This window comes from Gymnoscopelus microlampas (assembly GCF_963454915.1).
Source record: "Gymnoscopelus microlampas genome assembly, chromosome: 3".
Classification (NCBI taxonomy): Eukaryota; Metazoa; Chordata; class Actinopteri; order Myctophiformes; family Myctophidae; genus Gymnoscopelus; species Gymnoscopelus microlampas.
In genome coordinates this window covers 22385883-22409891 of record NC_139940.1, presented here as the reverse complement: position 1 = coordinate 22409891, position 24009 = coordinate 22385883, and the positions used below count along the sequence as shown (strand labels likewise).

The window sequence follows — 24009 nt, the reverse complement described above, 5'->3', positions numbered from 1 at the left end:
AATGAGTACTTTTACTTTTGGTACCTTAAGTATATTTTGATGCCGATACTTTTGTACTTTTACTCAAGTACATTTTGAATACGGGACTTCTACTTGTAACAGAGTATATCTACATTGCAGTATTGAAACTTCTACTTAAGTAAAACATAACTTTTTCCACCGCTGCCTATTGGCCACATGACTTAGGAACCATTGGTTTCCAAGGCTACTTACTACTTTACTACTATGCCTCCTTTTTCCTGTAGTCCATTCTACACAAAGTACTGTTATACTGAACTGACATCGGATTTAAAAAATTCCCTTACAAAAGTGAGGCGTGACACATCTGACACGTGCTTTAAATATTATTTTTGAGAGGGAACGTTGCCTTTGTCTGCCTGACATTTTCCAGCAGAATAGGGAACTTTGTTCTGATATTCCACATTCCTTTTTACATTAGACAGGCAGCCCTCTTGAAACTGTTTGTACATCTGACTCTGTCAAGGTATGCCAGTATAAATCTACTGCATTGCAGTGTTTGGGAGAACCTAAAGAAAAACTGTTATGATGATCGATATATGAAATATTACCTTCACACTATAATTCATTATTTCACTGAATTCCATTATCAGGAGAAAATAGAGAGGAGAGGAGAAGAGGGAAGGAGAAGCAAGGAAATAAATGAAAAGTAAAACAGAGAAAAGGGAATATATAAAGGCAAGGGAACTGAGGGAAGGGAAGACAAAGAGGCAAGCAAGAGCATACATGACTTAGTAAGACTTACTAATAACACTAAATAATGAGACTAAAGTCTTACTAATAAAACAGTAGACTACTAGAATTACTAATAAATAGGTCAGGTGGCTTATTGGTATCGGCCAAGATCAAGGGTATCTATTCCCTTTTCATTGTGCAACACCCCTGGGATAAGGATTGCAACACCTATACCATCAGCTCTCAGTACTTATTGCAGGACTTACCCAAGCCGTGCTACTCATACGCTGAGCATTACCAGGATCGAACCCAGAACCTTGTAGTCCAAAAGTAAGCGCTTTACCAACCGAGCTACCCAGAGATCCTTTTAAAGTTTAGTAATACGCCTGGGGAGCAGAAAGTGGGTGAGCAAGGCATGGTATCGATACAACAGCTTGACTAAAAGCACCTACCTGTGATCTGGAAGGTGATGGAGAGGAGAGGGGGGGCACTAGGCTTCTGCTGTGTTTGGAGAGGGGGGGCACTAGGCATCTGCTGTGTTTGGGTCTGACCCGCTGCAATTACAGGGAGATAGCACTATTAGCTATAGACACACACCAGGGAGAGAGAGCCACAGACAAACAAACACATTGTGGGGAGACAAGCCCATTAGAGAGAGACAGAGACTAAATGCTAGGGCAACTACCGCTGATTGCAACTAATAGAGGGGAGGGATGCAGGGCATATAGCCGCCATGTTTCTCTTTAACCTTTATACAAGTTCACGGAGCACACAATGTCGAAATTTGTGATTGGTAGATTATGTCTCTGTTGTAACAATGCTTCTTGGCAATAACTTTTATACCGTTGGAAAGCCTGTTTATTTCCCGTTTAAATGGTGCCCCATTTGTAAGGAACAGCACAGCTGAGTATGTGGGTTGTTCCCATGAAAGATTTGCCATATCTTCTCTGCCAATGCCAAACAGCTCATTCTGCTTATTCAGCTGTGCTGAAGTAAAATAAAAAACACTACTTCACATTGCTAAAGTTAAACACTCGCATTCAATTTAAGCGGTGAATGCCTTGTGCAAGATGGCATGAGGATCAATGAATCTACTTGAGTAGACGTGTTCCGGAGGTGGGCAAGCAGCTCCCTATCTGCCATAGTGCTTACTAGTTCCAAAAGCCATGTCTAAGTAACCCTGAAGGAACATTGCACAGGCTGTGGATACTGAACTAGGGTGAAAAAAAGCTGCATTTCCCTGCACGCAGATTGAGGTGTGGATCGCTTAGGATTTGGGAGGTGGTAAGCTGATTCCACATGTTCACCTGGGGGTTCCTTTAACCACGTCGCATGATGGTATGAAAGAGAGCCACAGAAAGTGGGAAGGAGATAGAGAGAGAGAAAAAATAAATGGTTGCAGCAGACTTCAGTGAGCCACTGTCTGTCTCTCTGTCTCAGCAGTATGCTGGGTGATAACCCCCCAATGGAAGGAAGACAAATCCTGCACCAGGCAGATAAGAACACCCTTTTTTTTTTCCTACCCCCAACGTGTGTGCATAATGTGTGCCAGCGCACAGCTACATACAGTAACTGGCCACAGTCTTGGACACGCAGACACACATATACATTATTGCATCGCAAAGCCCTAGCAACAGCACTCCATATGTACATACTGGTATGAATTTTTCAGTACTGTATGGAAGTAATGTGTACTTTAACATGTATGACTGCTCTACTTTCATTCCGCCCACATGTGCTCTGTTTATCCTCCCTGTAGTGCTAGAGAGAGAGACAGAGACAGACAGACACAGAGAGAGGCAGACAAAGAGACAAGGAGAGAGAGAAGAGAGGGATGGGGAGAGAGAGAGAGAGAGAGACAGAGAAAGGGCTAGGAGAGGGAGAAACAGACAGACTAATCCATTCACTCCAGGTCCCCAGATAAATTAGCTGAGACCGTGCCTACAGAAATCATTCCACGAACCACCATTGCTTCACTTAGTTCACACTTTCTTCTCTCTTCTACATGATACCCACAGCGTACAGTATACAGTAACACCTTTTAAACTGATATACAGTATCTGGCATTTCACTCTTGGATGCACACTGACATTGGAATCCCACTGAACACATTTAACATTAGAACACGGATGTACATATTTGACATTAACTTCACTGAACACCTTAAACTACACACTGATGTAACCATTCCTATTACAAGGCGAGAGTGAGTACCTACAGTAAGTGGTAACATGGCTCAAATGGTATAATTTAAAGGTGTAAATGATATCAATTGCTTAACAGCATAATGTTATACTGTACAGAACATAACCAAGAACTTAATGTAAGAACTTAAGCAAATACATGTAACGTTAGATAAACTCAACTTCCCAGTTTTCTTGCAGCTATAGGACAGGACAATCTCCTTGGGTACATATGGCAAGTGTACTTCACATCCTATCTCATGCAACTGCCACAGTTGTTCTCCATAAGCTCAGTCCTAGCTAATGCCTTTAACACTTCTCAGGGCAGCTTTGACTCTAAGCTGGCCTGACAAGTGGCAGAAACAGGGGCCTTATTGGCACTTCCTGCGCCACACAAGGTTCATGCCAGGAGACATGAGTGGATAAACTCCCTGGTATAATTCAAGTGGGTGAACAACTGCCCTGCCTCTTTATGGTCAAAGAGCAAGAGAAATATCAAAGCAACACATCTGACCAGTAAGGTGAAGGTGTGCAAACCCAGAACACAGGGTCCCGGACCCCAAACCACCTGGCGACTGAGCAGCAGACAGAGAGAAGAGGTAAAACAGTCTCATGGACATGGTTATTTAATCCAAGTCATGCAAGTCAGTACCTGGGTGAAACATCAACACACCACTATTCTGAGGAAACCAAAAAGGTGATGTGTTCACCAGCCCTGACCAGGATGTTCCATGAGGTCAGTGACTTCACAGTCACACAGGTGCTTAGATTGGATTGACTGTGTGGCCTTTGTCTTTACCTTTGTCTTTTTCTCTCAGGTCATTGAGGTATGTCAGGAGCTCAGCATTGGCCAGTACACAGTAAACTTCCCTGGTCTGTAGGCCACCTCCACACAGGCCCGTCTGGTTACTGCGCCGACGGTCCTGTTGGCTCAGCAACGAGTCCACGCGGCAGTCACTCCACTCCGTGGTTCTCCAAGTGTAACTGGAAGAGAACGAAGAAGCAAGAGGTGACAAAAGGGGAGAGGGAGGGAGGAAGGGCATCAAACAATATTCAAACCTCTCGAAAATCTAGGTTAAAAATGAAGAAGAAAAGTGACAACTAATTTCCTTCCTGGCTGTTGCTGTGCATGTATCGTAGCCTTTTGGTTGTCAGGCTTTGAACACATTGACGGTAATGATGAGTGTGCCTCTTTGTAGTTTCTTAAAAACATGATATTGCTTCTTTGTAGTGTGAAAAATGAGGGCTCACTGTTTAACAAGTCTGCCGTTGTTGTCCTTTAATGCTTGGGAGGCACCAGCAAGGACAAACTAAGAGTAGAGTATAAAATCATTACAAAAGAAACACTACCAGCAATTCCTATGTGAGAAATTGCATTTTTTTGGCTATGAAGACAGTAATTGAAATAAATATATTCTACTTATTTTTAGTCACAAGTGGGAGAAGTTCGAAACACTGGCAATAGCTGAAAAGACATTATATGATGAAACTTTGGCAATGAAGGCCATCTGTGTGTGTGTGTGCGTGCGTATGTGTGTGACTCAAATATCCTTGCAGTCTCCCTCCATTTGTCTCTACTTTGTGCCTGGCACCGGTCCAAACTCTTATTCTAATCTGTCTCCATATGCTGTCGCACACACACATACAGTACACACACACACGCACACACGCACACACGCACACACGCACTTACGCGTCGACAGACGTGCTCACATACAGTACTCACCCATGGGCCACCCAGGAGAGCAAATTAGCTTGCCGATGTGGATAAAGGGAAATCAACAGGAAGAGTGTATAGCCTCAGTCTGGCTTTAAGTGTAAACACTTACAATGCCACTGTGCTCCCTGCCTACACAGGAATTTAGAACAAATCCCTGTTGTAGGTTTTTTAGTGGTAGTTAGGAATGCATTACGAAGATGGAGGGTATTATTCCGATCTATACCAAGATGCATTTCTATTTCTGTTCAACCCAAGCTTGCACTCCTAGTTTGCAATACTTTTAGCTACTGTAAAGGTTTGATTTAATAGGGGTGATGGGGAGAAATGATGCCTCTGCTTTTGGTATCCCTGCCTCTAGTCATTCAATATATCTCTGGTGGGGATATGGTTTTGGGGGATATCATGCTTCTGGTAAGACTGAATACATTTGGGATATGTTTGATATTTGTTTGATAATATCAGATGTAACCATTTAAGATGTATGTTAACCACATTAACCCTGGCCTAAAATATAGCTTTTTCTAAAAAATAAAATAAATCAAAAATTGTTGTTTTCCCTTTTTATTTACAAATCGAACCCTGCTTTCAGCTTAAGCAGAGAAATGGATGCCTGTTCTCTACAAGGCCCAAAGCCATCACTTGCCCAGTGCATACACGACCCCCCCCCCCCCCCCCCCCTCCCTCCCACCCATGCTCATATAGTGACACTCACCTGGGACAAGGAGGCACTCCGTTGCCCTGGGGTTCACATAGCTCCACCTCCTCCAGAGGAGGGCACTGTTCCCCTTCTCCCGTGGGGAACTGGAGCACATGTCGGCTTCTGGAGCGTGTGCCACTGGGGGCCTGGGGCTCCACACAGGTCTTGGAGCAGGGGCCCCATTCCGCCCACTCAGTCAGCTGGCAGTCCTTAGGGAGGACACATGATTGGACCATTGGCGGAAGGTCCCTTGGCGTACACAGCCTGTGAAAAAAGATGGTTGGGGTAGGGGGTGGGGGAGGTACAGTATGGTGATGTGAGATGAGGTGAAAATGGTGTGCCTATTGCCCGAATTAAGACGGTGTGCTTTAAGCACTTACACCCTATACGGTGTTGAGCGGAGTCCCTCAGCCTCGGGGCTCTATAATTGTGTCCTTTCTGTTTTCACTCTACGATATCTTCACTGAAAATAGGCGATCTACAAGCTTACAACATGTTTCGTTGCGGCACGTTCAGACCTTGTAAATCTGCTATTTTCTGCAAATGTTTTTCCCAGAATATAGAATAAAATGTAAATTTTGTCCATTCTGTAGGGTAGAGTATGTTAATACAATTGAACTTATATAATTGGGGTGGTTGTATTTGTTCTACCTGCTCTTCTAGATTTAGATCGTGTCAAAGGTCATGTCTCGCCTAGATACAGGATCTGACAAGAATTCTGACCTGATTTCCAAGATTCAATTTATCCCCCAAGCATGCCGCGTCTATTAGCTGCAATGGTAAAAATGTCAGCACTTCATGCGCACAAAACCGGGTTCAAATCCGGGGTAGAAGAGGAAAGTTACATAGTGCTGCTCTAAACTATAAGAAAGGGGTTCAACCTCGAATCAAACAGTTAATGGCACGTCATGTGCAGCACAGGAGCAGCAGATAAGAGGAATAAAGCACTGGAGCATCTCGGACGATTAAATGCCTTTGTATTTAAAAGGCGTACAGTACAGTATAAGTACAGTATACAGGTTGAATAACGTTTCAATGCCAAGAGCATCTTAGTCTCATGACTCTGATGAAGATGCACTTGGCATCAAAACGTTAGTCAACCTGTATACTTGGCACCTTGTAAATATAAAGCCATTTAATGGTCTGATAAAGATGTAGTTGGCATCGAAACGTTAGTAAGCCTGTATACTTAGCAGTACCTTGTAAATAAAAAGGCTTTTTTTAATTACAAGGTGGAGAGGTTCTCATTTCTTTCTTTTAAAAAGGATCCTTTCTCATTTCCTTGAGACAAAATATTGGGAAAGTTGTAAAGGTTAAAATGTGTTGGAACAGAACGGATCTAGTCCTGCCGGCTACCACAGGTGAGCAAGTGGATCCAGCAGAGCAGTGTCCTTGACCACACTGACAGAAGAATATGAGCCACTAACTGGCACTGTAATTAGTCAGTTGCTATAGTCTCATTACCACGATCACTGCATAATCAGTTTCATATCAGTAATAAAATCTAACACACAAGGTATATTTATGTCTTCATGTGTTAAGTCCATGCCACAAACCATGGGATAATCTATCACTGACAGCCATCTTTTAATCATTCCACTAGTATTTAGCAGTTAATGAGCAACCAGGCCTCTTTGGGCCCCCTTCTGAATCATTAGGAATTTGTTCTAACTAAAGCCGAGCACTTTCTGTTCCTCTCTGTCGGCGTGTCTTTTACCCTAGAGGCGATGCAGCTGACGAGCTATTAGTGCTAATTACAGCTCTGCTTCATTTAGAAAGATCTCATTTAGACGCCGCCGCCACACTTCACCTCCACTGCCTCAAACTTTGGGTAAAAATAAGGAATTGTGTGAGCCTGGTGTTATTTATTTATGTTGTTTAACTCCTGTGTCTTTACAGATTAGGCCACCTAGCTGCAGCCTTGTGATGTGGTGCTATAGAGCAACACTGGAACTCTTCTGATGGATTTCTTGTCCTTCTAAACTTGGTGTTTGGGTTTGTTTTGCATTTGGAAAGCAAAAAGAAAAGAAAAATAAGAAAAGTAATCACTAACATGATGGCTCCATTTCCGCGCCCCTGATGGAACTTTACTGAAAAGGCCTAAAGCAGCTGGATTCTCTAAGCATTTGGCATTTGTTATGGCTATTGCCAACAAGAGTTGAAGGGTTTAAAGACGCCATTATTTCTTAACTTCTGTCATTTAGACAGAATGAGGACAGTTAACAATGCAGTCCAACTGCTTCCAGATGAAAGAATTATCCACATTTCAACACTTGCACGCTCATTACCTGCATTCAACAAAACATTTTGCCATTCGAACTGTCTACTCCTGTATGTGGGTTCAAGGGACTACAGTAAGTACCGTAACGTAAGCCTCTCTAGAATTTCAGTGCCTTGGCAAAAATAGTCAAATAAATGTGTGAAGAGAAGAGAATCATAATAATGGCACCATACAGTATGGGATACTCATTAAATGCAATCACCTTATATGATACATGCTAAGTGGTTTCAGTGTCAGGGTTCTACTTCAAAGGCGCTGGCCTAGGTTGAAGCAAGGACTTCTCAAAGAGAGAAGAGCCAATGACAGATGTACATCAAACAAAATTGGAAATGAAGAGAGCAAGATGTTCAGAGAATGTCTGGCAAGGAATTGACTGGGTTATTGCTGCACTGGGAAGTTAGTTCCACTTTTCAAAAAACAAGTATGAATATTTCAGAACCATAAATAAACAATACAAGGATTAATATTTATGTTCCTATGGGCATGAGAGCTGTTTTTGCGGATCCTTTGAAATATTTGATCCCAGTCACTGCTGAGACTTTAGCACCAACAATGCATTAATGAACAGATTTAGTACATAATTGATCAGATCTAAGCCTATGTGGCATGTGACAAATACATAATGTGAATGAAGGGTTGCATTATTCATACTGTCACTGATACTTTCCTGGAGGTGAGAGATGCTGTGAAAGCCAAGATTCTGAAGGAGAGGCATTGACATTTTGAAGTTATTGTCACTCAAGGGACAGAAATCTGACAGAGAACCCATGGAATCTCCCAGTGACAAGACTGAATGACTAAAGCATTTTCAGAATTCCATTGGGACGGATCAAGCATTTATTATTATAGATCAAAACTAAACTTGAAATCATCATCTGAAATAATAATCAATTAATGCAGTTTAAACTTTGACATGATATCAAAGTTTAAAGAGCATTAAGAGATTGTGATACACTAATTGACTGTCTAGGGCATCCACTTTTTCCATTGGTCAGCATAAACCTTGGGTGTGTCTGAAAATTGGACAGTGCCTATCGATCGCATGGTTCTTTCAGTATACTGAATCTTAAAATTGCATAGTGTAGTCAGCACTTTTTTCTCCAACATCGTAGATGTATAATGCCCAATCTTAATGAATTGATCATAGGTGCACAGTCTGTCAGGGCCGATGGAAAACAAAATAAAAATAAATAAATAAAAGGGCAAATCAATTCAGCAGTGATTATGTAGCCAATACACAGTGTCTTGGTGCTCAATATTGATTCATTTCATAGATAGTTTAAAAGTTTGTTAATAGATAATCGGGAGCTTCCATGCTGTTCCATGCCGCTTTGTTTAAAAGCAGACAGTCGGGGACTGCTTTCTTATAGAAATTATTCTTCTAATGAAATCATTCAAAGCTTAATTGGAATATGTCCATGATTTTCATGTTGCCACATTTGGTAACCATTTAAAAAAGCAATAAGTCACGCGTGGTCGTGCTTTATCGGGGTTATTGGCAGAGCCGTGGCAAGAACTCTCTCTTGTGTGTTAAAGAGCATTAAGAGATTGTGATTATGTTATCATGATGTTTCATGATATGCTTGTAATAATAAGTTCACTCTTCAAAAAATGTTACTGCAGAAATTTCTTGTCTTGTGGGACAAATGTGGTACTTGTAAAGTACTGTATTTTTTGGCTGCAGTACCTACCCCCTTTCTCTGAATCCAAGTATCACCTTTACTGGAATCCAACATTTTGCTTAGAACACTGCTAGAGAAAACCATATCTGATGCTATGAATGAACAACAACCCACCGTTTGAAGAATATAATTACAAAGAATTGGAGTGAAAGAGTTTGCAATTAGTGCACCCTGAGCAGATTCATTTTACACTGCGGCCATACAATTTCAGTAAGTACAGTTTTGATGTCATGGGCCTGATTCACTAAGCTGTTCGTAAATATTGTCTAAATAAAGTGACTAAAGGGCCGTGTATTTTCGATAAGCACAAACTGACGTGCGATTCACCAAACAGCGTGTACAGCCTTGAATCAGACTCATGACGTGGGAGGTTGCATAAATTCCGATACGTACAAAATCTGGGCGTGAACAGCTTAGTGAATCAGGATATGTTCAAATTATGTGCAAATAAGTATTGCTTTCCTATTCCAGTTTTTACTCTTCAGATTAAAACAAAGTTTGTCAAGGATGTATCATTATAGTAAAAAAAATAATCTTACATTTCACACTTTCTCTCACGTGCCTCCACGTAGCCCTAGTGGTACACGTACCCCCATTAAAAGGTATAAAGTAGAGGGTAAGAAGCTGCCATACCATAAAGAGAAAATTGAAAACAACAACATACTGAGAGCCATGTACAGTACTTCTCTTTGTTGAATACCATTCAGTCTAACCTGCAGCGAAGGAAGGTTTGACACGTTTGTAGAAATTGCGTCTCTCAAAGTTACTCAACAGAGACAACAATTTCTATTTATGCAATTAATTATATTAATTTCTATGATTGTAGCTACGTTTGATGAACAGGGTCCAAGAGTAATTGGGGTTACATGATTCTTCTCAGTCAAGGAACGTAACTACTTAAGTATCTTATTCAGCCAATGACTGCTTTAGTTGACGGGATATTGTTCACAACTCTACTTACTTGTTCAGTTTCCTGTTCATAAATCATTGGAGTCAAATTGTTACTACTGATTCACTAAAGAGAACAAATCCTTTCAAATACTAATTGCATCACCGGAACATTGTTGTTTTTGGATGTGAGGATGACACAAGTGTTTGTAACTTGGGACAAATAAATCCATTTGGGTCACCCCATGGCCTATACCTTATATCAGTATTGTTTTAGGAATATTGCCCAGTGAGGATCTTCCAATTCTATTTCCGTATCTTTGACCTTTTTTTTTATGAACTGTATGAATCTATTGATCATCTTTTCTGAGTGTTTTGTGGAAAGCTGGTCTCAGTCACTGGCAGCGCTTTTTGTTTCATGTGGTTGTGTGTTGCAGTGACTTTTTCTGTGTGTGTGCATTGGCATCTTGAGTGATTAGTTTTGGAAGGAACATGTTAGGAATAAATCACTGACTAAAAGTGAAGTCACACTGTGAAACATGATTGCAGTATTATAACTTTATGTTGCCATTTCCATCGTAGACATCAGATTGACGGTATTAGTAGGGCCTTAAGCCTAATTTAGATTTAGTCATACGAGTCAACAGTGTCCCACGCTTAAAACTGCCTATCTACAAGCTCACGTGGGAGTATGTGAGCTTGTAGATATGCTATTTTCGGTATAGGACACATCGTATGATGGAGTATAAATTAGGCATTATTGTTCTAGCAAAGCAGAGAGAAAGACACCAGATAACCATTTCAACCACCTGCCAACCTCTGAGAGTGAGATGAAGGATCAACTGATGATCATACTTGGCCCAATACTTATTGGGCTTCTAGGCTAACAGGTAATTGCGTGAACGTGAGGAGTATTCTGCAATATCTATGCCATTTATATATCAGATCCTTGGTGGTTCTTATCAAAAAGAAAGGAAAAAAAGAGTTAAACACTCAGAATAATGAATGAATCACACAAAAAAAATCCTAAAATTGGTTAAAAGGTTAAAGTTAATAAGAAATGCAAAGCTGTTTCTGTATAAACTGTGCACAAGAGCATTTACAGTAGATCTTTTTCTTTTTATAGTCCCTGATGATAAAAATAATTTGGAAGGATTTCTCACCTTTGCCGAAGTGAGAACCGTCTAATCTAAACTCTATTTATGTAACATGGAGCAATGCTATATACGTAACTGAAAAAGCGACAGATGGCAATGACTACTAAATAAAAACTATATCATGCAACTCACTGGATTCCTAAGGTGCTCCCGTTCCTGTGTGCACAGATCACCTCCCGTGTCTGGTAGCCCACCTGGACGTCAAAGAATGGACTCTCTTGGCGGTTCAGACGATTCCTCGTCCGTTTCTTCTGGATTAGTTCCCTCGTCTCGGGGTCTTTGGCCCCAGTTCGCTCCCTGCTCCCCGGACCTTTACCTCTCCTCCGCTTAGCCTGACGCACTGTCCGGGTTTGCGGCATGGCACAGGGGGCCCACGGCCCGATCCTTAAACTTAACAAACCCTCGGGACCCTTGCAAGCCCCCAGTTTACAGGACTGAAACTCAGTCAGGTTGGGACAGGCGGCCCCTTCAAAGAGCGGGGGAACCAGTACACTGCGGACCCTGTTCTTAAGGCCTGTCCCGCATGTTTTGGAGCAGGAAGTCCACGGGGAATACTCTGAAACCACGCAATCCTGAGGGCAAGGGATCAGGCATCCCTGTTCCAAGCGAGGCTTGGTCTCAAAGTACTCACAGATGGCATCCTCTGCTGGCGACCCATCTGCCTTAAGTAGGCAGCCCACGTCCCGTGTCTGAATGCCCTCCTCTCCCCCAGCGCATACGGTGGGCCGCAGGGCCCCAAAAGTCCTTGCCGCCACTGGCATACACACGTTCCAGGCACCCAGTTGCCAGTCATAAAGGTCCTTGTGCCAGTCGCACACACGGAAACAGTTCCTCTGGTTGGAAGGCCTCTGGCCCTGATCACAGTTGGTGTGGAGAGTGGTCCAGCCTTCCACATGGGCACACCACACGGCCCGGCTCTGGCTGCCACCTGGACCGCAGTCACTGCTCATACATCTTCCCCACGGCCCTAGGGAACAGAAGACATTAGCACCAGTTACATTCAGGTAATGGAATTAAACACGTTTTAGATTCATCAGTGAGTGCACAGTAAAATCCTGCGTTAATTTAAGACTTTAACCACTTTCAACCTGGTGTCCCTATTTTTGGCATGTCATTAAGGGAGCAGCTTTCAGCTGCTATGGTCCTACAATGTGGAACAGTCTGCCTGTGAACCTGCGGCTCTCTGAATCCATGGACAGTTTTAAAAGAAATCTTAAAGGCACACCTTTTTAGCATTGCCTTTACCTAGGTTTTAGCACTACTCCTTTTTTATGTCAATTTTTTTTTTAAATCCCCCTTTGTGTTTAAAAAAAGTAGCGTCCTTTTTCCTTTCATTAATATTTACAATGTTTTTTATTTGATCTGTTACGCACATTTGATTTGACTATAGGCAGAAATCATAAAACGTAAAATAATGTTCAAATGTTTGTTGCGAGGTTGTACAGTAGATTGGCTATTTTCACCACGTGACACCGTCGTATGAAGATACAAAGTATAAAATAGGGCTGATAAGTGGTTAAAGGATTGTACTGGGTGGTATTGGTGAACTGAGAGTAATAATGGTTATTTCTTCGACAATGAAACACAAATGATATAATATAAAAAGCATTACTCTATCAGAGCACCACCCGCAAAAACAGAACAGAGAATATCAGTATTATAACACAGTGTACATCCAGTAACACTTAACACACTTACAGTAATTTAGACCAGTGATTATCAACCTTTTTAATGTCAAGGACCCGCAGTTTGATATGTATTAAGGCCACATACCCCCACTTGATATGATTTTGCATCTCTGGGACTCCTCTCTAGACTATAAAATCCTCAGTGTTAATTGAACTCTGAGAGCTAAATGGTAAGGGCCCATTTGGTTCCATTTTACACTCTCAGTTACAAACCCGTGAGAGTCCATTTGGTTCACACAGTAACTACCAATCATTTAGCTGTGGACCCCCTGGAACCCCCAAGGAACCCTGGGGGTCCCCGGACCCCACGTTGAGAACTAGGGATGTACAGAAAATAAATAATATTGTTACTGTGGATGAAGGAGTTTTATATTCTGAACCAGTAGTTAACAGAGGTCCATTGAGGACATATCGTTGCTGTCGGGCAGAAAACTTTTTTTTTCTCTTAATCTCCATTAATTAATCTTCAGATTAATGGTCAAAACCCTCCTCCACTTGAGCTGTATTTGTGTAAAGTGATGATAATATAAGGACACATTCAAGTATCTGACAATGTAGAAAGTCATCATACCGACTTTGATGAGGCAGTATTGTGTTGTTCTAAAAACATGTTTTTTCTTTTTCATTTCCTGAAAAGCTAATATTTTGGACATAGCTGGTTTCTGCCCGACAGCGGAGATATAATACAATAATAAAAAAAATCTTGTTTACGTCGAGATCACCCCAAAAAAAGTGATTTATTTTCTCCGGATCATGACTTAAAAGTAATAACTTATGTCCTTTATGGACTGAGGTTTGAGTATGGACCACCAAGAGAAACAAAACGCAAACCATTATGATAAAGTCGTCGATGTTAGGCCGAATTAACCACCTAAACCCTATTAGCATCCATATTCAGGGGCAAATATTCAGTGAAAATATTTAGTGTAGCCCATGTGAATACCGTCAACTAAGTATAGGGCCCATGGGAATATGGTCCACTAAGTATAGGGCCCATGGGAATTACGGTCCACTAAGTACAGGGTTTAAGTGGTTAAGTGACCTCCTGCAGGTGCAGTGGGAAGAACAATGAGATCGATGATGCTGAATTAAACGCCTACTGTGCCTCAAAGCCTCCAACAGGCCTCATCACATTTAAAATTCATGTGCAAGAAATTAGGACATGTTCTCTCAGTGTGACTTTAACCCACGAACACTGCCATGCTATAGGAGGAGTTTAAATATTTGGGTCTTTGGCTTGATTCTCAAGTGTCTTTAAAGCCCCATATTGCCATGAGAAATACATTCCAGCCAGAGAATATTATGTCTATCAACTGTGTCACCCAACAGATCAGGAAAAAGACTGGAAATTTGCACTTCATAGAACGCATATTTCCGCCAGGCCAGGTGGCCTACCCAGGGCTGTGTAAGTGGTGGGTTCTCTCCAAATGGTCGCCTCCCCTCTCTCACTGATTCACCTACTCAACCCATTCAAACCAGGAAAGATAGAGAAAGGACAACTACACGAAAGCAGCGAATATCGATAATATAGTTAGTAAAGAGACAGTATGGGAGGAAGTATTGAATGCAGAAAATAGGTACAGACAAATGACTGTTATTCACAGGCGAGGGACACTACAAGGGAGATGCTTCATGTCACCTTAATTGCTTCCTTCCCATGGCCAACTGAATTCATTAAATTGTAGCTTTCAGTCAGGTACGTAGCACTTAGTGTGTAGTGGCCAGTGGACAATGAGCAGAAGGATGTGGCTTTCATCATGTTTTCTCACAGAGGTCAAGCTATTGTCCTCATGCAGAAGTATAATAATAATCCTTGACTAGCAGAAATCTGGAGTATATATTTCCATAGAGGTCTACAGCCTCATGATGACAACCTGTAAACAGTTCCCATCTCTCATCTCTGTTGCTGGTGTGGTGACTGGCTTCAATCAGTATGTCTTGTCAGCAGGCCCTGCCGCAACCTCAAAGGACTTCTCTCCCTATATCAGCACACCGGATCAATGTCCTGCTGCAAGAGTGGATGATACATGTTACACCGTGACCACATATTTGTGATTCAGGGGTTGTCTGGGCATCCGTTAGCTACAGATCAAGCAAAGCTTTATTTAATACCCCTTAGAAAAGATGTGTCTTGGGTATTCAGCACAAAAGATACAAGGGAGTAAAATATCTGCAGCATTCCCCAGACTAATCCTCTCGACTGCTTGTGTGAGTCAATGAAATGCCAGAGATATTTATTTTCTCTGACAGAGGACTGGCAGCTTGCTTTGAGGTTTCCTCTCTATGGCCATTATGTACTCTCTCTCTCTGTGTGTGTGTGTGTGTGTGTGTGTGTGTGTGTGTGTGTGTGTGTGTGTGTGTGTGTGTGTGTGTGTGTGTGTGTGTGTGTGTGTGTGTGTGTGTGTGTGTGTGTGTGTGTGTGTGTGTGTGTGTGTGTGTGTGTGTGTGTGTGTGTGTGTGTGTGTGCAGTGCTGCTATGAAAACCGAATGGTCTCGCTAGAGCTAATATTGAATTTCCATAAAGTAAATAAAATACAGAACAGAAGAATGTTCATTCGATATCAAGTCAACATATTGCTTGGTATTATGGTATAAGTTCTCCCATAAGGCGTGTGATACCATAAATCCAGTCCATATCATTTGTTTGTTTGTTTGACAGGCAACTCTCATACTATGAACAAAGACGACTGTTGTGGTGATAAAACATTACATAGTGAGACTTTTTGGGTAATTACTGTATCTTACTTTGTAATTAAACCATGAATCATTTTTATTTACCGGTAGGCTACTGTATATAGAGTAATTGGCCATGTGGTTACTCAAAAAAGAATTGAGAGCAGAAATGTACATAGTAAAATCCTCAGTGTTAATTCTTCAATTTGTGATTCAACAGACTTAAATTAACACAGGAGGGGGGGGGGGATCTTGTTAGTAACTCAAATACCCTCTGCAAAAATTCACAATTCTGAGCTTAGTGGTTTAAAGTGGGACATGCTCACTCACACTTTCACACAATGTCCATTGGTCTTAACTGGTCCCCTGCACAGTCAAATCCTCAGTGTTATTTTAACTCTCATAGTTAAAGAGAATTAAGCCAAATGACTCCACCTATCACAGAAAGAGATAATAATTTGAGTAATATCTCCACGGTGGAAATATCTGTATCCCCTATATTTACTGATTAAATGAAGAGCGCCTTTCTGTATCCTAAAAAGGTCTGCCTCACTAAGGAAGGGGTCACAGTGTGTCTATCTTGGTTGTGTTTGATTATTATTGATCAAATCCACAGCATCTCACTCACAAAGACAGGCCCTTGCTGGCAAGTTCAATACCATCCTCACTATGTGACAGCTGCCAGAAGCATTGCCTTTTCACTTCAAACACATTGCAAGGCAATGCATTTGAAGTGAAGGCAATGCACATACACAGTATCTAATTGAATGGAAAACATGCACTGTACATAATGCATTAGCATGCTCCTTAATGAAGTGCCACACGACACAGGTGCAGTTAAAGAGAAATTCTTGTCAAACTGAAGATAAAAGGAAACCTGGCTTGTCTGACCATCTCAAGCGGTGTCAGTCCACGCCCAGCGTGAGCTCCATGTGGTCCTAGCGGATCAAAGCCAGCAGATGCACCTGGCTGAGGGGTTCTCAGACAGGGAGGAGAAGTACAGACTCTGGCAGCTTGTTTGTGAACACTGCATGCATTTTAGACAATAAATAGGCCATGAAGTTGCTCAATCTTGATTAATTTCACACCTGCAACTCCTATTTTAAAAAGACCTGAGGCCGATTCTACAAATTGCCTTCTGAATCAGTAGTTCTCACACTTTCAAGATTTCCCACAAATGTTCAAAAATTGCAGATGTACAAGCCCGCAGCGCGGCATGAAGTGACACGCTGTGAGATTGTATATCTGCTATTTTTGAATAGCCAACGCAAAAATCTAAAGTGACACAGATGCTTTCCTGGTTTTAACGGTTAAAACTATACTATCGATATTCGCTACTTTTGTGTAGTAGTCTTTTCTCTGTAGTGTCATGTGCCTGATCCACGCCTGTTATATAGCACAGCTCGCTCTTATATTGGCTTGTCACTCTGTGTAACAGTGGAGGTTTTCTCTACTTTAATGCTTCGCGTTTTGCTGGCTCGACCCCGACTCAGTGGGAAAAAACACTGGTTGCTCCTCTCTATTGACTGCATTGAACCTTGCAACATTCTCAGAACGTAGGCAGCCAAATGACACTGCTGGTGTGAAATCTGTTATAGATTCCTCCTCCCTAACACTTCCACCTCCGAAAATAGCATTCCTGGAGGGAGACCAGCAAACAGTGAGAGATCTAGAGAAGGAAATAAGTCGTATGATTAAGAAAGGAAAAACAGACTATGAAGACAAAGTTGAATAGGAGGAACTAGGGATGCTTGGAGGGGACTGAACACAACGATGGGTAGGAAACAAATGATCTGAATATTTTCTATTCTAGATTTGACAAACATGACTTCAGTGATGAATGTGACTCTGTTTGTGCAGGGATGACACCTGCCCCTGTGGTATCAAAGGAACAGGATGTAATTTCAATCTTCCAGCAGGTCAATCCTCACAAAACTCCCAGGCCAGATGGGCTCAAGGGAAGGGTGCTGAAAGAATATGCCACCCAATTGGGACCCATATTTACCCAACTATTCCAGACGTTTGTTAATATCAGCCTTGTCCCCCAGGCTTGGAAAACGGCAACCACTGTCCCGGTGCCCAAAACTACACAGGCAAAGTTGCTAAATGATTTTAGACCAATTTCCCTCCTATATTAAGCAAATGCATGGAGCGTGTAGTGAGTAAGGAACTCTCATTGCAAACAGCTAAGTTCATGGACCCCATGCAGTTTGCTTATAGAGCTAGTTGAGGTGTAGAGGATGCCACTCTTACTCTGTTGGATAAAATACATACAGTACCGGTAGTCACCTAGACAAGCCTAAAACATATGTCTGTGTACTTTTTATAGTTCAGTCAGGAACACTCACGTCAAAGTAGATTTATCCATTTATTGCAATAAATGGAATACAGTTAAACGCTCTTTAAGATGTTCCCTAAATTTTGCTAAGCAGCATGCTAAGCAAAATCAGGGAACGCTAACGCTATGCAAAATCCCCCCCATGAGGTGTGATTGGTGTGTAGGAAAGCGAGGCTGATTGAAAGCAATCAGCAGACTGACAGCTGATTACAGCTGAGCTTTTGCGTCTTCCGTGCCTTGCTTCATAAGTCGCTATGCTTCATAAGTCTCTGCTTTTAATACGGTCCAACCCCATTTTCTCCTATGACGCCTGCATGACCTGAACGTTAGTAGTAAACCTCATTTTGTGCATCAGGGAGTTTTTGAGAGAAAGACCCTGACAAGTCTGTCTTAATAACACCTTTTATGACTGCCTTGTCTTGAATACTGGCGTTCCACGGGGGGTGTTTTATCTCCTCTCTTTATTCTCCCTATACACACAAATGAGTTACAATACAACAACAAAGATTTCTCTCTCATAAAGTATGCTGATGACATGGCCTTGGTTGCCTGCCTGCAGGATGTTTCCAGTCCTTCCAGACCTTAATGTCACTAAGACCAAGGAGCTGTATTTGGGAGGTAGGACAGGAGCAGAGGGCACAGGGTCCATCTTTAGGCCTGTTATCATGAGTGGGGAGGAAGTGCACCAGGTCATTGACTTCAGGAAACTGAGAAGTTCATGCTAGTAAACACACCCTGACCATGGTCTATACTATTAGTGTAGACCATGGTCAGGGTGTGTTTACTAGCATGAACTTCTCACTGAGAGTGTTCTCACTTTTAACAACATTAACACAGGACTTTGTTTGTGCCATCTGCAGTAGAAAGGAAATGTCTAAATAGCCCTACCACCTAATCCCTACAGCCCATGATCACTGCTGTTGTGTTGTGGGAATGCATTTTATATGTACATATATTCTAATGTATTAATTATGTTTTTTTATTGTTTGTATACTGGCTGCCAGTATGCCAAAGGCAAATTTCCATTTGATGTTAAATTTAATGAACAACAAGGTTTTCTTTATCTTTATCTCCAGGTGTCACATTTATTTTGTTGCTTTTAGTTTGTAAGAATAAAAGAAAACACGATAGTGGAGCTTGAGTTGCAAAAAACAAAGAACAAGAGTAGAATCTAATAATGTCATGGCCTCCCTGTCCAGTCTTTAGCTACTGATAGCAAGTTAATACGTGTGCAGTTTGTGCACGAAGCCCCACAAATCACAATGCAGTGTTCAGTAGAGAAGCTACGATATATACTGTAGGCTCCCTGCTTGTGGGACGTTCTACAGTACTGTACGTCTGATTTGGCCATATGGAAAAAGCTATCTTACTTCACCTACAGTATAAGGACAAAGGTGCTTCCCAAGGTCAATGTTGGTGTATTAGATTAGATTAGTAAAAAACAAATGTACATATATTATAATTGTAATACAACTTTCACAGCCTTTGAGTTTCACTTGATTTTCACTTCATAAGGTATTTCCTGGTGCCAAATTCCATTACCCCAAATTCCACACTCGCTCACTCCACTCGCGCCTCCGTGCGAGCGACTTTGTTCATGGCTGGAGGTGGTTGTGTTTTGTGTCATGCACCTAGCAGTGTGAGCTGTGATTGGTCTACTTTTGTGGGACTGGGGACAGACACAGATAGCCAACATAAAGACATACAGAGAAACCCTGTTCTAGATGGCTCGGCCTTCGGTTATTCCGTATAAAAATGTAATACAAAAAAAATGTGGGTTGTGTTGAGTTGTAGTTTAGATTAAACAAACCACTACAGTTATACCAACATAATTGCATGTTTGCATGGCCTTTGGCAGAGATAAACATTACCACACTGAACATGCCTTGTAACTAAGTCACATTATTCTCAGTAGAGTATGTTTGCCAAAAGCTAGCAAACAATGTGGTGTATGACGCAAGGCCGACTGTGTATTGTTTGTAGAGGGTGTACAGTTAGCAACAATAAGATAACAATCCCTCACGCAGACATAGAATCTTGAAATGTGAATCCTCATGGAATGCTGTCAAAAAAAAAGTTTCATTTTGGGCAAATGTGTGCAGTAGGGTTTTCATTTGGAAGACCATTTGGAGGGTAAGCACTGAAAAGAGCAAACCATATCCAAGGGAAAAGAGAAAAGACCAGAGGGTAACACTCAACATCGGAAAGAAAACCAAGCTGCTTAACATTCAAGGATGATTGTTAACCCCGGCCAGCATTCAGTGTGATCAGTGCCCTCGGCTGCATCTCACTAAGCCATGATCCATTGACTTAAGCACTTCCTGGAACACTTGATGTGAATTCCATTAGCTACAATACCACAATAGTGCTGACATGGTTATGAAGGGGCTTCTTTGATGATTCTGATTCAGCATTTCCAACACAAAGCACTGCATCTAACTGGGAGGCTAGTGTTAATCATACAATGTTAAATACTTCTTTTTTTCAAAGGAGGGTAGTGTGATCTTAAATCCCAGCGTGATCTTAAATTATGATTATTGCTGTAACTAATTAACTGTATCATGTGCATAAACCCTTTGAAACATTGGATATTATGAAAATAAAACTGAATACATGAACAGAAATGAAGGTTATACATATTACAAACTAATTATACTGTACATACTGTAACACGATAGGCTGAAGTCTCTCACAAAATACCATTCAAGACTATTCCTTATAAATTCCTAAGCAGTTTCTCTTGGGGGTGCAGGGAGACAAAGAGCAGCAATAGCTCAACACTGATGCTTATATCTGGATCCGTAGCAAACCATGATGGCTTACTGCATTCAAGCAGCAGGTTGCATTTTAATTTGCTTTCATGTCAACAATGACAAGATGTTGTCTTCCACTGCTCTTCAACTCATCCATTCTCGTGTCAAAATGCAGTGTTCAACACAGCCAGGCTAATTTCCAAAGGTCAAAAGCACTGGTCTGTGTGAAAAGCTGTCATGAAAAATGTCAAAGCTGTCAGTTTCTATACAAAAACAATCACTAAACCTCATAAGCTCTACTCGTTTAAAATGCCTCAAAATCTCAATGACAAAACACATGAATGTTGTGAACAAAGCACAATGCTTGACTGCACATGCATAAGCCAGTAAAATGCGTTGAGTGGAATGTAAATAAACGGCATAATGGCGACCGTCTCTCTGAAAATACATTTTAAAAAGTCATGGATATAATGTCGACCATCTCTCTGAAAATACATTTTAAAAAGTCATGGATATAATGTCGACCGTCTCTCTGAAAATACATTTTAAAAAGTCATGGATATAACAACACTACAATGGCTCTGTTTGTTTTTCATCACAAGTTGAGCGGGCGGACCACTCTCCAACGGTATGTATTTTTAGCGGTGCCAGCCGCTCTACACCTGACTATGTCCGTCCGTATGTCCGTTTGAGCCCGGACGCTTTACACAGCTATAACTCCAGTTCGCATGCCAGCAAGTCCAAATTTGGTATGTGGACTTAGACCACCAATAGGAACGAGCATTGATTGCTGAAGCCCCGTCCCGCCCTATTATAGCGCCACCAGGAGGCCACTACACTTGACTATGTCCGTCTGTATGTCCGTTTGTCCGTTATGTCCGTTTGAGCCCGGATGTCCGTTTGAGCACGGGCTTTAAACAGCTATAACTCCAGTTCGCAGCATGCCAGCAAGTCCAAATTTGGTATGTGTACTTACACCACCAATTGGGACGAGCATTGATTGCTGAAGCCCCGCCCCGCCCTATTATAGCGCCACCAGGAGGCCACTGGCTTTAAACAGCACTTTACACAGCTATAACTGCAGTGCGCATGCCAGCAAGTCCACATTTGGTATGTGGACTTACACCACCAATTGGGACGAGCATTGATTGCTGAAGCCCCGCCCCGCCCTATTATAGCGCCACCAGGAGGCCACTGGCTTTAAACAGCGCTTTACACAGCTATAACTCCAGTTCGCAGCATGCCAGCAAGTCCAAATTTGGTATGTGGACTTAGACCACCAATAGGGACGAGCATTGATTGCTGAAGCCCCGCCCCGCCCTATTATAGCGCCACCAGGAGGCCACTGGCTTTAAACAGCTATAACTCCAGTTTGCAGCATATGCCACCAAGTCCAACTAATACCACCAATAGGGACCAACTGTAATTACATAAGCCCCGCCCCCTCTGTCTTCCCATTGGCTGGGCTTTAAACAGCCATAACTCCAGTTCACAGCATGCTACTGAGTACAAATTTGGTACGTGGACTCAGACCACCAATAGGGACGAACTGAAATGTAGCAAGCCCCGCCCCCTCTGTCTTCCTATTGGCTGGGCTTTAAACAGCCATAAGTCCACTTTGCAGCATGCTACCAAATACACATTTACCACGTGAACTTTGACCACCAATAGGGACAAGCTTTAATTGCTGAAGCCCCGCCCCCTCTGTATTGCCATTGGCTGGGCTACAAACAGCCATAACTCCAGTTAGCAGCATGCCACCAAGTCCGAATTTGGTTTGTGGACTTACACCACCACTAGGGACGAGCATTAATTGCTGAAGCCCCGCCCCGCCCTATTATAGCGCCACCAGGAGGCCACTCATCAAAGGCACCGCTTCCTTCACACAGGGTGCGATTTTCTATATAGATAGAGGTAATAGGATAGCTGAGATGGATGTCCCTTTGGGGAGACACAGGTGAGAAGGCTTTGAGGGGATTTGATGGTAGCGCAGCAGAGGTTCATATGGACTCAGGGAGGAGGTCTAGCCCACTGCACCATCTCTGGGTATTTTTGTGGACTTCAGTGTTGACCTGAGCTCTAGTTGCCCTAGTTTATTGAGGGATTCAGGGGAGGCCATCGCCACTGGCACTAAATAATGGGGCAGGGATTGGCGCCTCAATCATGCTGTGCAGAGCTGTATTCAACATGCCCATCACACCACTCTGACAAGCCAGCTGTATGACAGCAGTGACTAACTGGCCACAAATCACTAGTACAGCTACTGCATTTGTTATGATCCAGCCACTCCAACTAATAAGGTTTGCCCCCCCAGGTACAGTACAGAGGAGGAAAACATGCTGTAGGTCTACATTATATTGAATTGGGAATAGTTGTTTGGTCTCTATGGTCTATGCTATAATCAATAGTCAAAACATCAGTCACATAGTATTTTTGTATTATTCTTTTTTTGATTTATTAAGAAACTCCCTAGAAGAATATATCAAGAAAAATGTCCTACATAATTTAGTTACTCTATGTCCACGAGGCCGGAAGGCAGGGAAGTGATTATGTTCTCGTCGCTGTGAGTGTGTGCACACACACTCACAGCGCGTGCGTGCGTGTGCGTGTGCGTGTGCGTGTGCGCGCAGATAATCTCGGAAAGTGCTGGACAGATCAACATCACAGTTTTTGTGCACACTTCAAGTCGGCAAAGGAAGAATATGCACCCCACATCTTTCAATCAGTCTGGCGGTGGGGCTATACCAGCCCACTTCACCTTTTGGCCAACAGTATACCTCTTGAAACGTAGGTCATATAACCAAAATGCGTTTTCAATGGATTCCTTGGATCATGATGCAACTCCCCATAGAGATCATGCCCATTTCCGCCTAACTAGATCTTTTGCCATTTTGCATTTTCTTTAAAACACATACAGTACCGTACTACTCCTGTCATGTGATAAAAATGTATCATTACGGGGCCAGGCTTCCAGCATGGACCCGTATTGTTATTCGCATTATTCCATTTCTTCTTCTGCCGTTTTTGCCAGTTCTGGCTGAACCGTGCATACGCTTTTTATGAAACTCGGCCATATGATAGATGGTCATGAAAAACGATCAAAAAATAAATCTCACAATCTTTCGTCAAAAGGTGGCGCTATACCACTCAGTTGAAAATGCCAACTTTGAACAGGTACAACTCATGCCCTGTTTTACCTACAGCCATAAAACTTCAATACACACATGCGTCTCCTCATGATGAACAACTTTCACAC

At 42.2% G+C, this 24009-nt stretch overlaps 1 protein-coding gene across 1 annotated transcript in view; it reads right to left on the bottom strand.

The window, feature by feature from the left end:
• Positions 1–24009, bottom strand: part of thsd7ab (thrombospondin, type I, domain containing 7Ab) — a 136490-nt gene that overhangs the window by 64306 nt on the left and 48175 nt on the right. Inside the window, exons 2-5 of the mRNA XM_084050754.1 lie at positions 11434–12268; positions 5309–5557; positions 3676–3860; positions 1146–1247 (exon numbers count right to left, since the gene is read on the bottom strand). Coding sequence (XP_083906880.1) covers positions 1146–1247; positions 3676–3860; positions 5309–5557; positions 11434–12268 — 1371 coding nt within the window. The remainder of the gene's footprint in view (positions 1–1145; positions 1248–3675; positions 3861–5308; positions 5558–11433; positions 12269–24009) is intronic.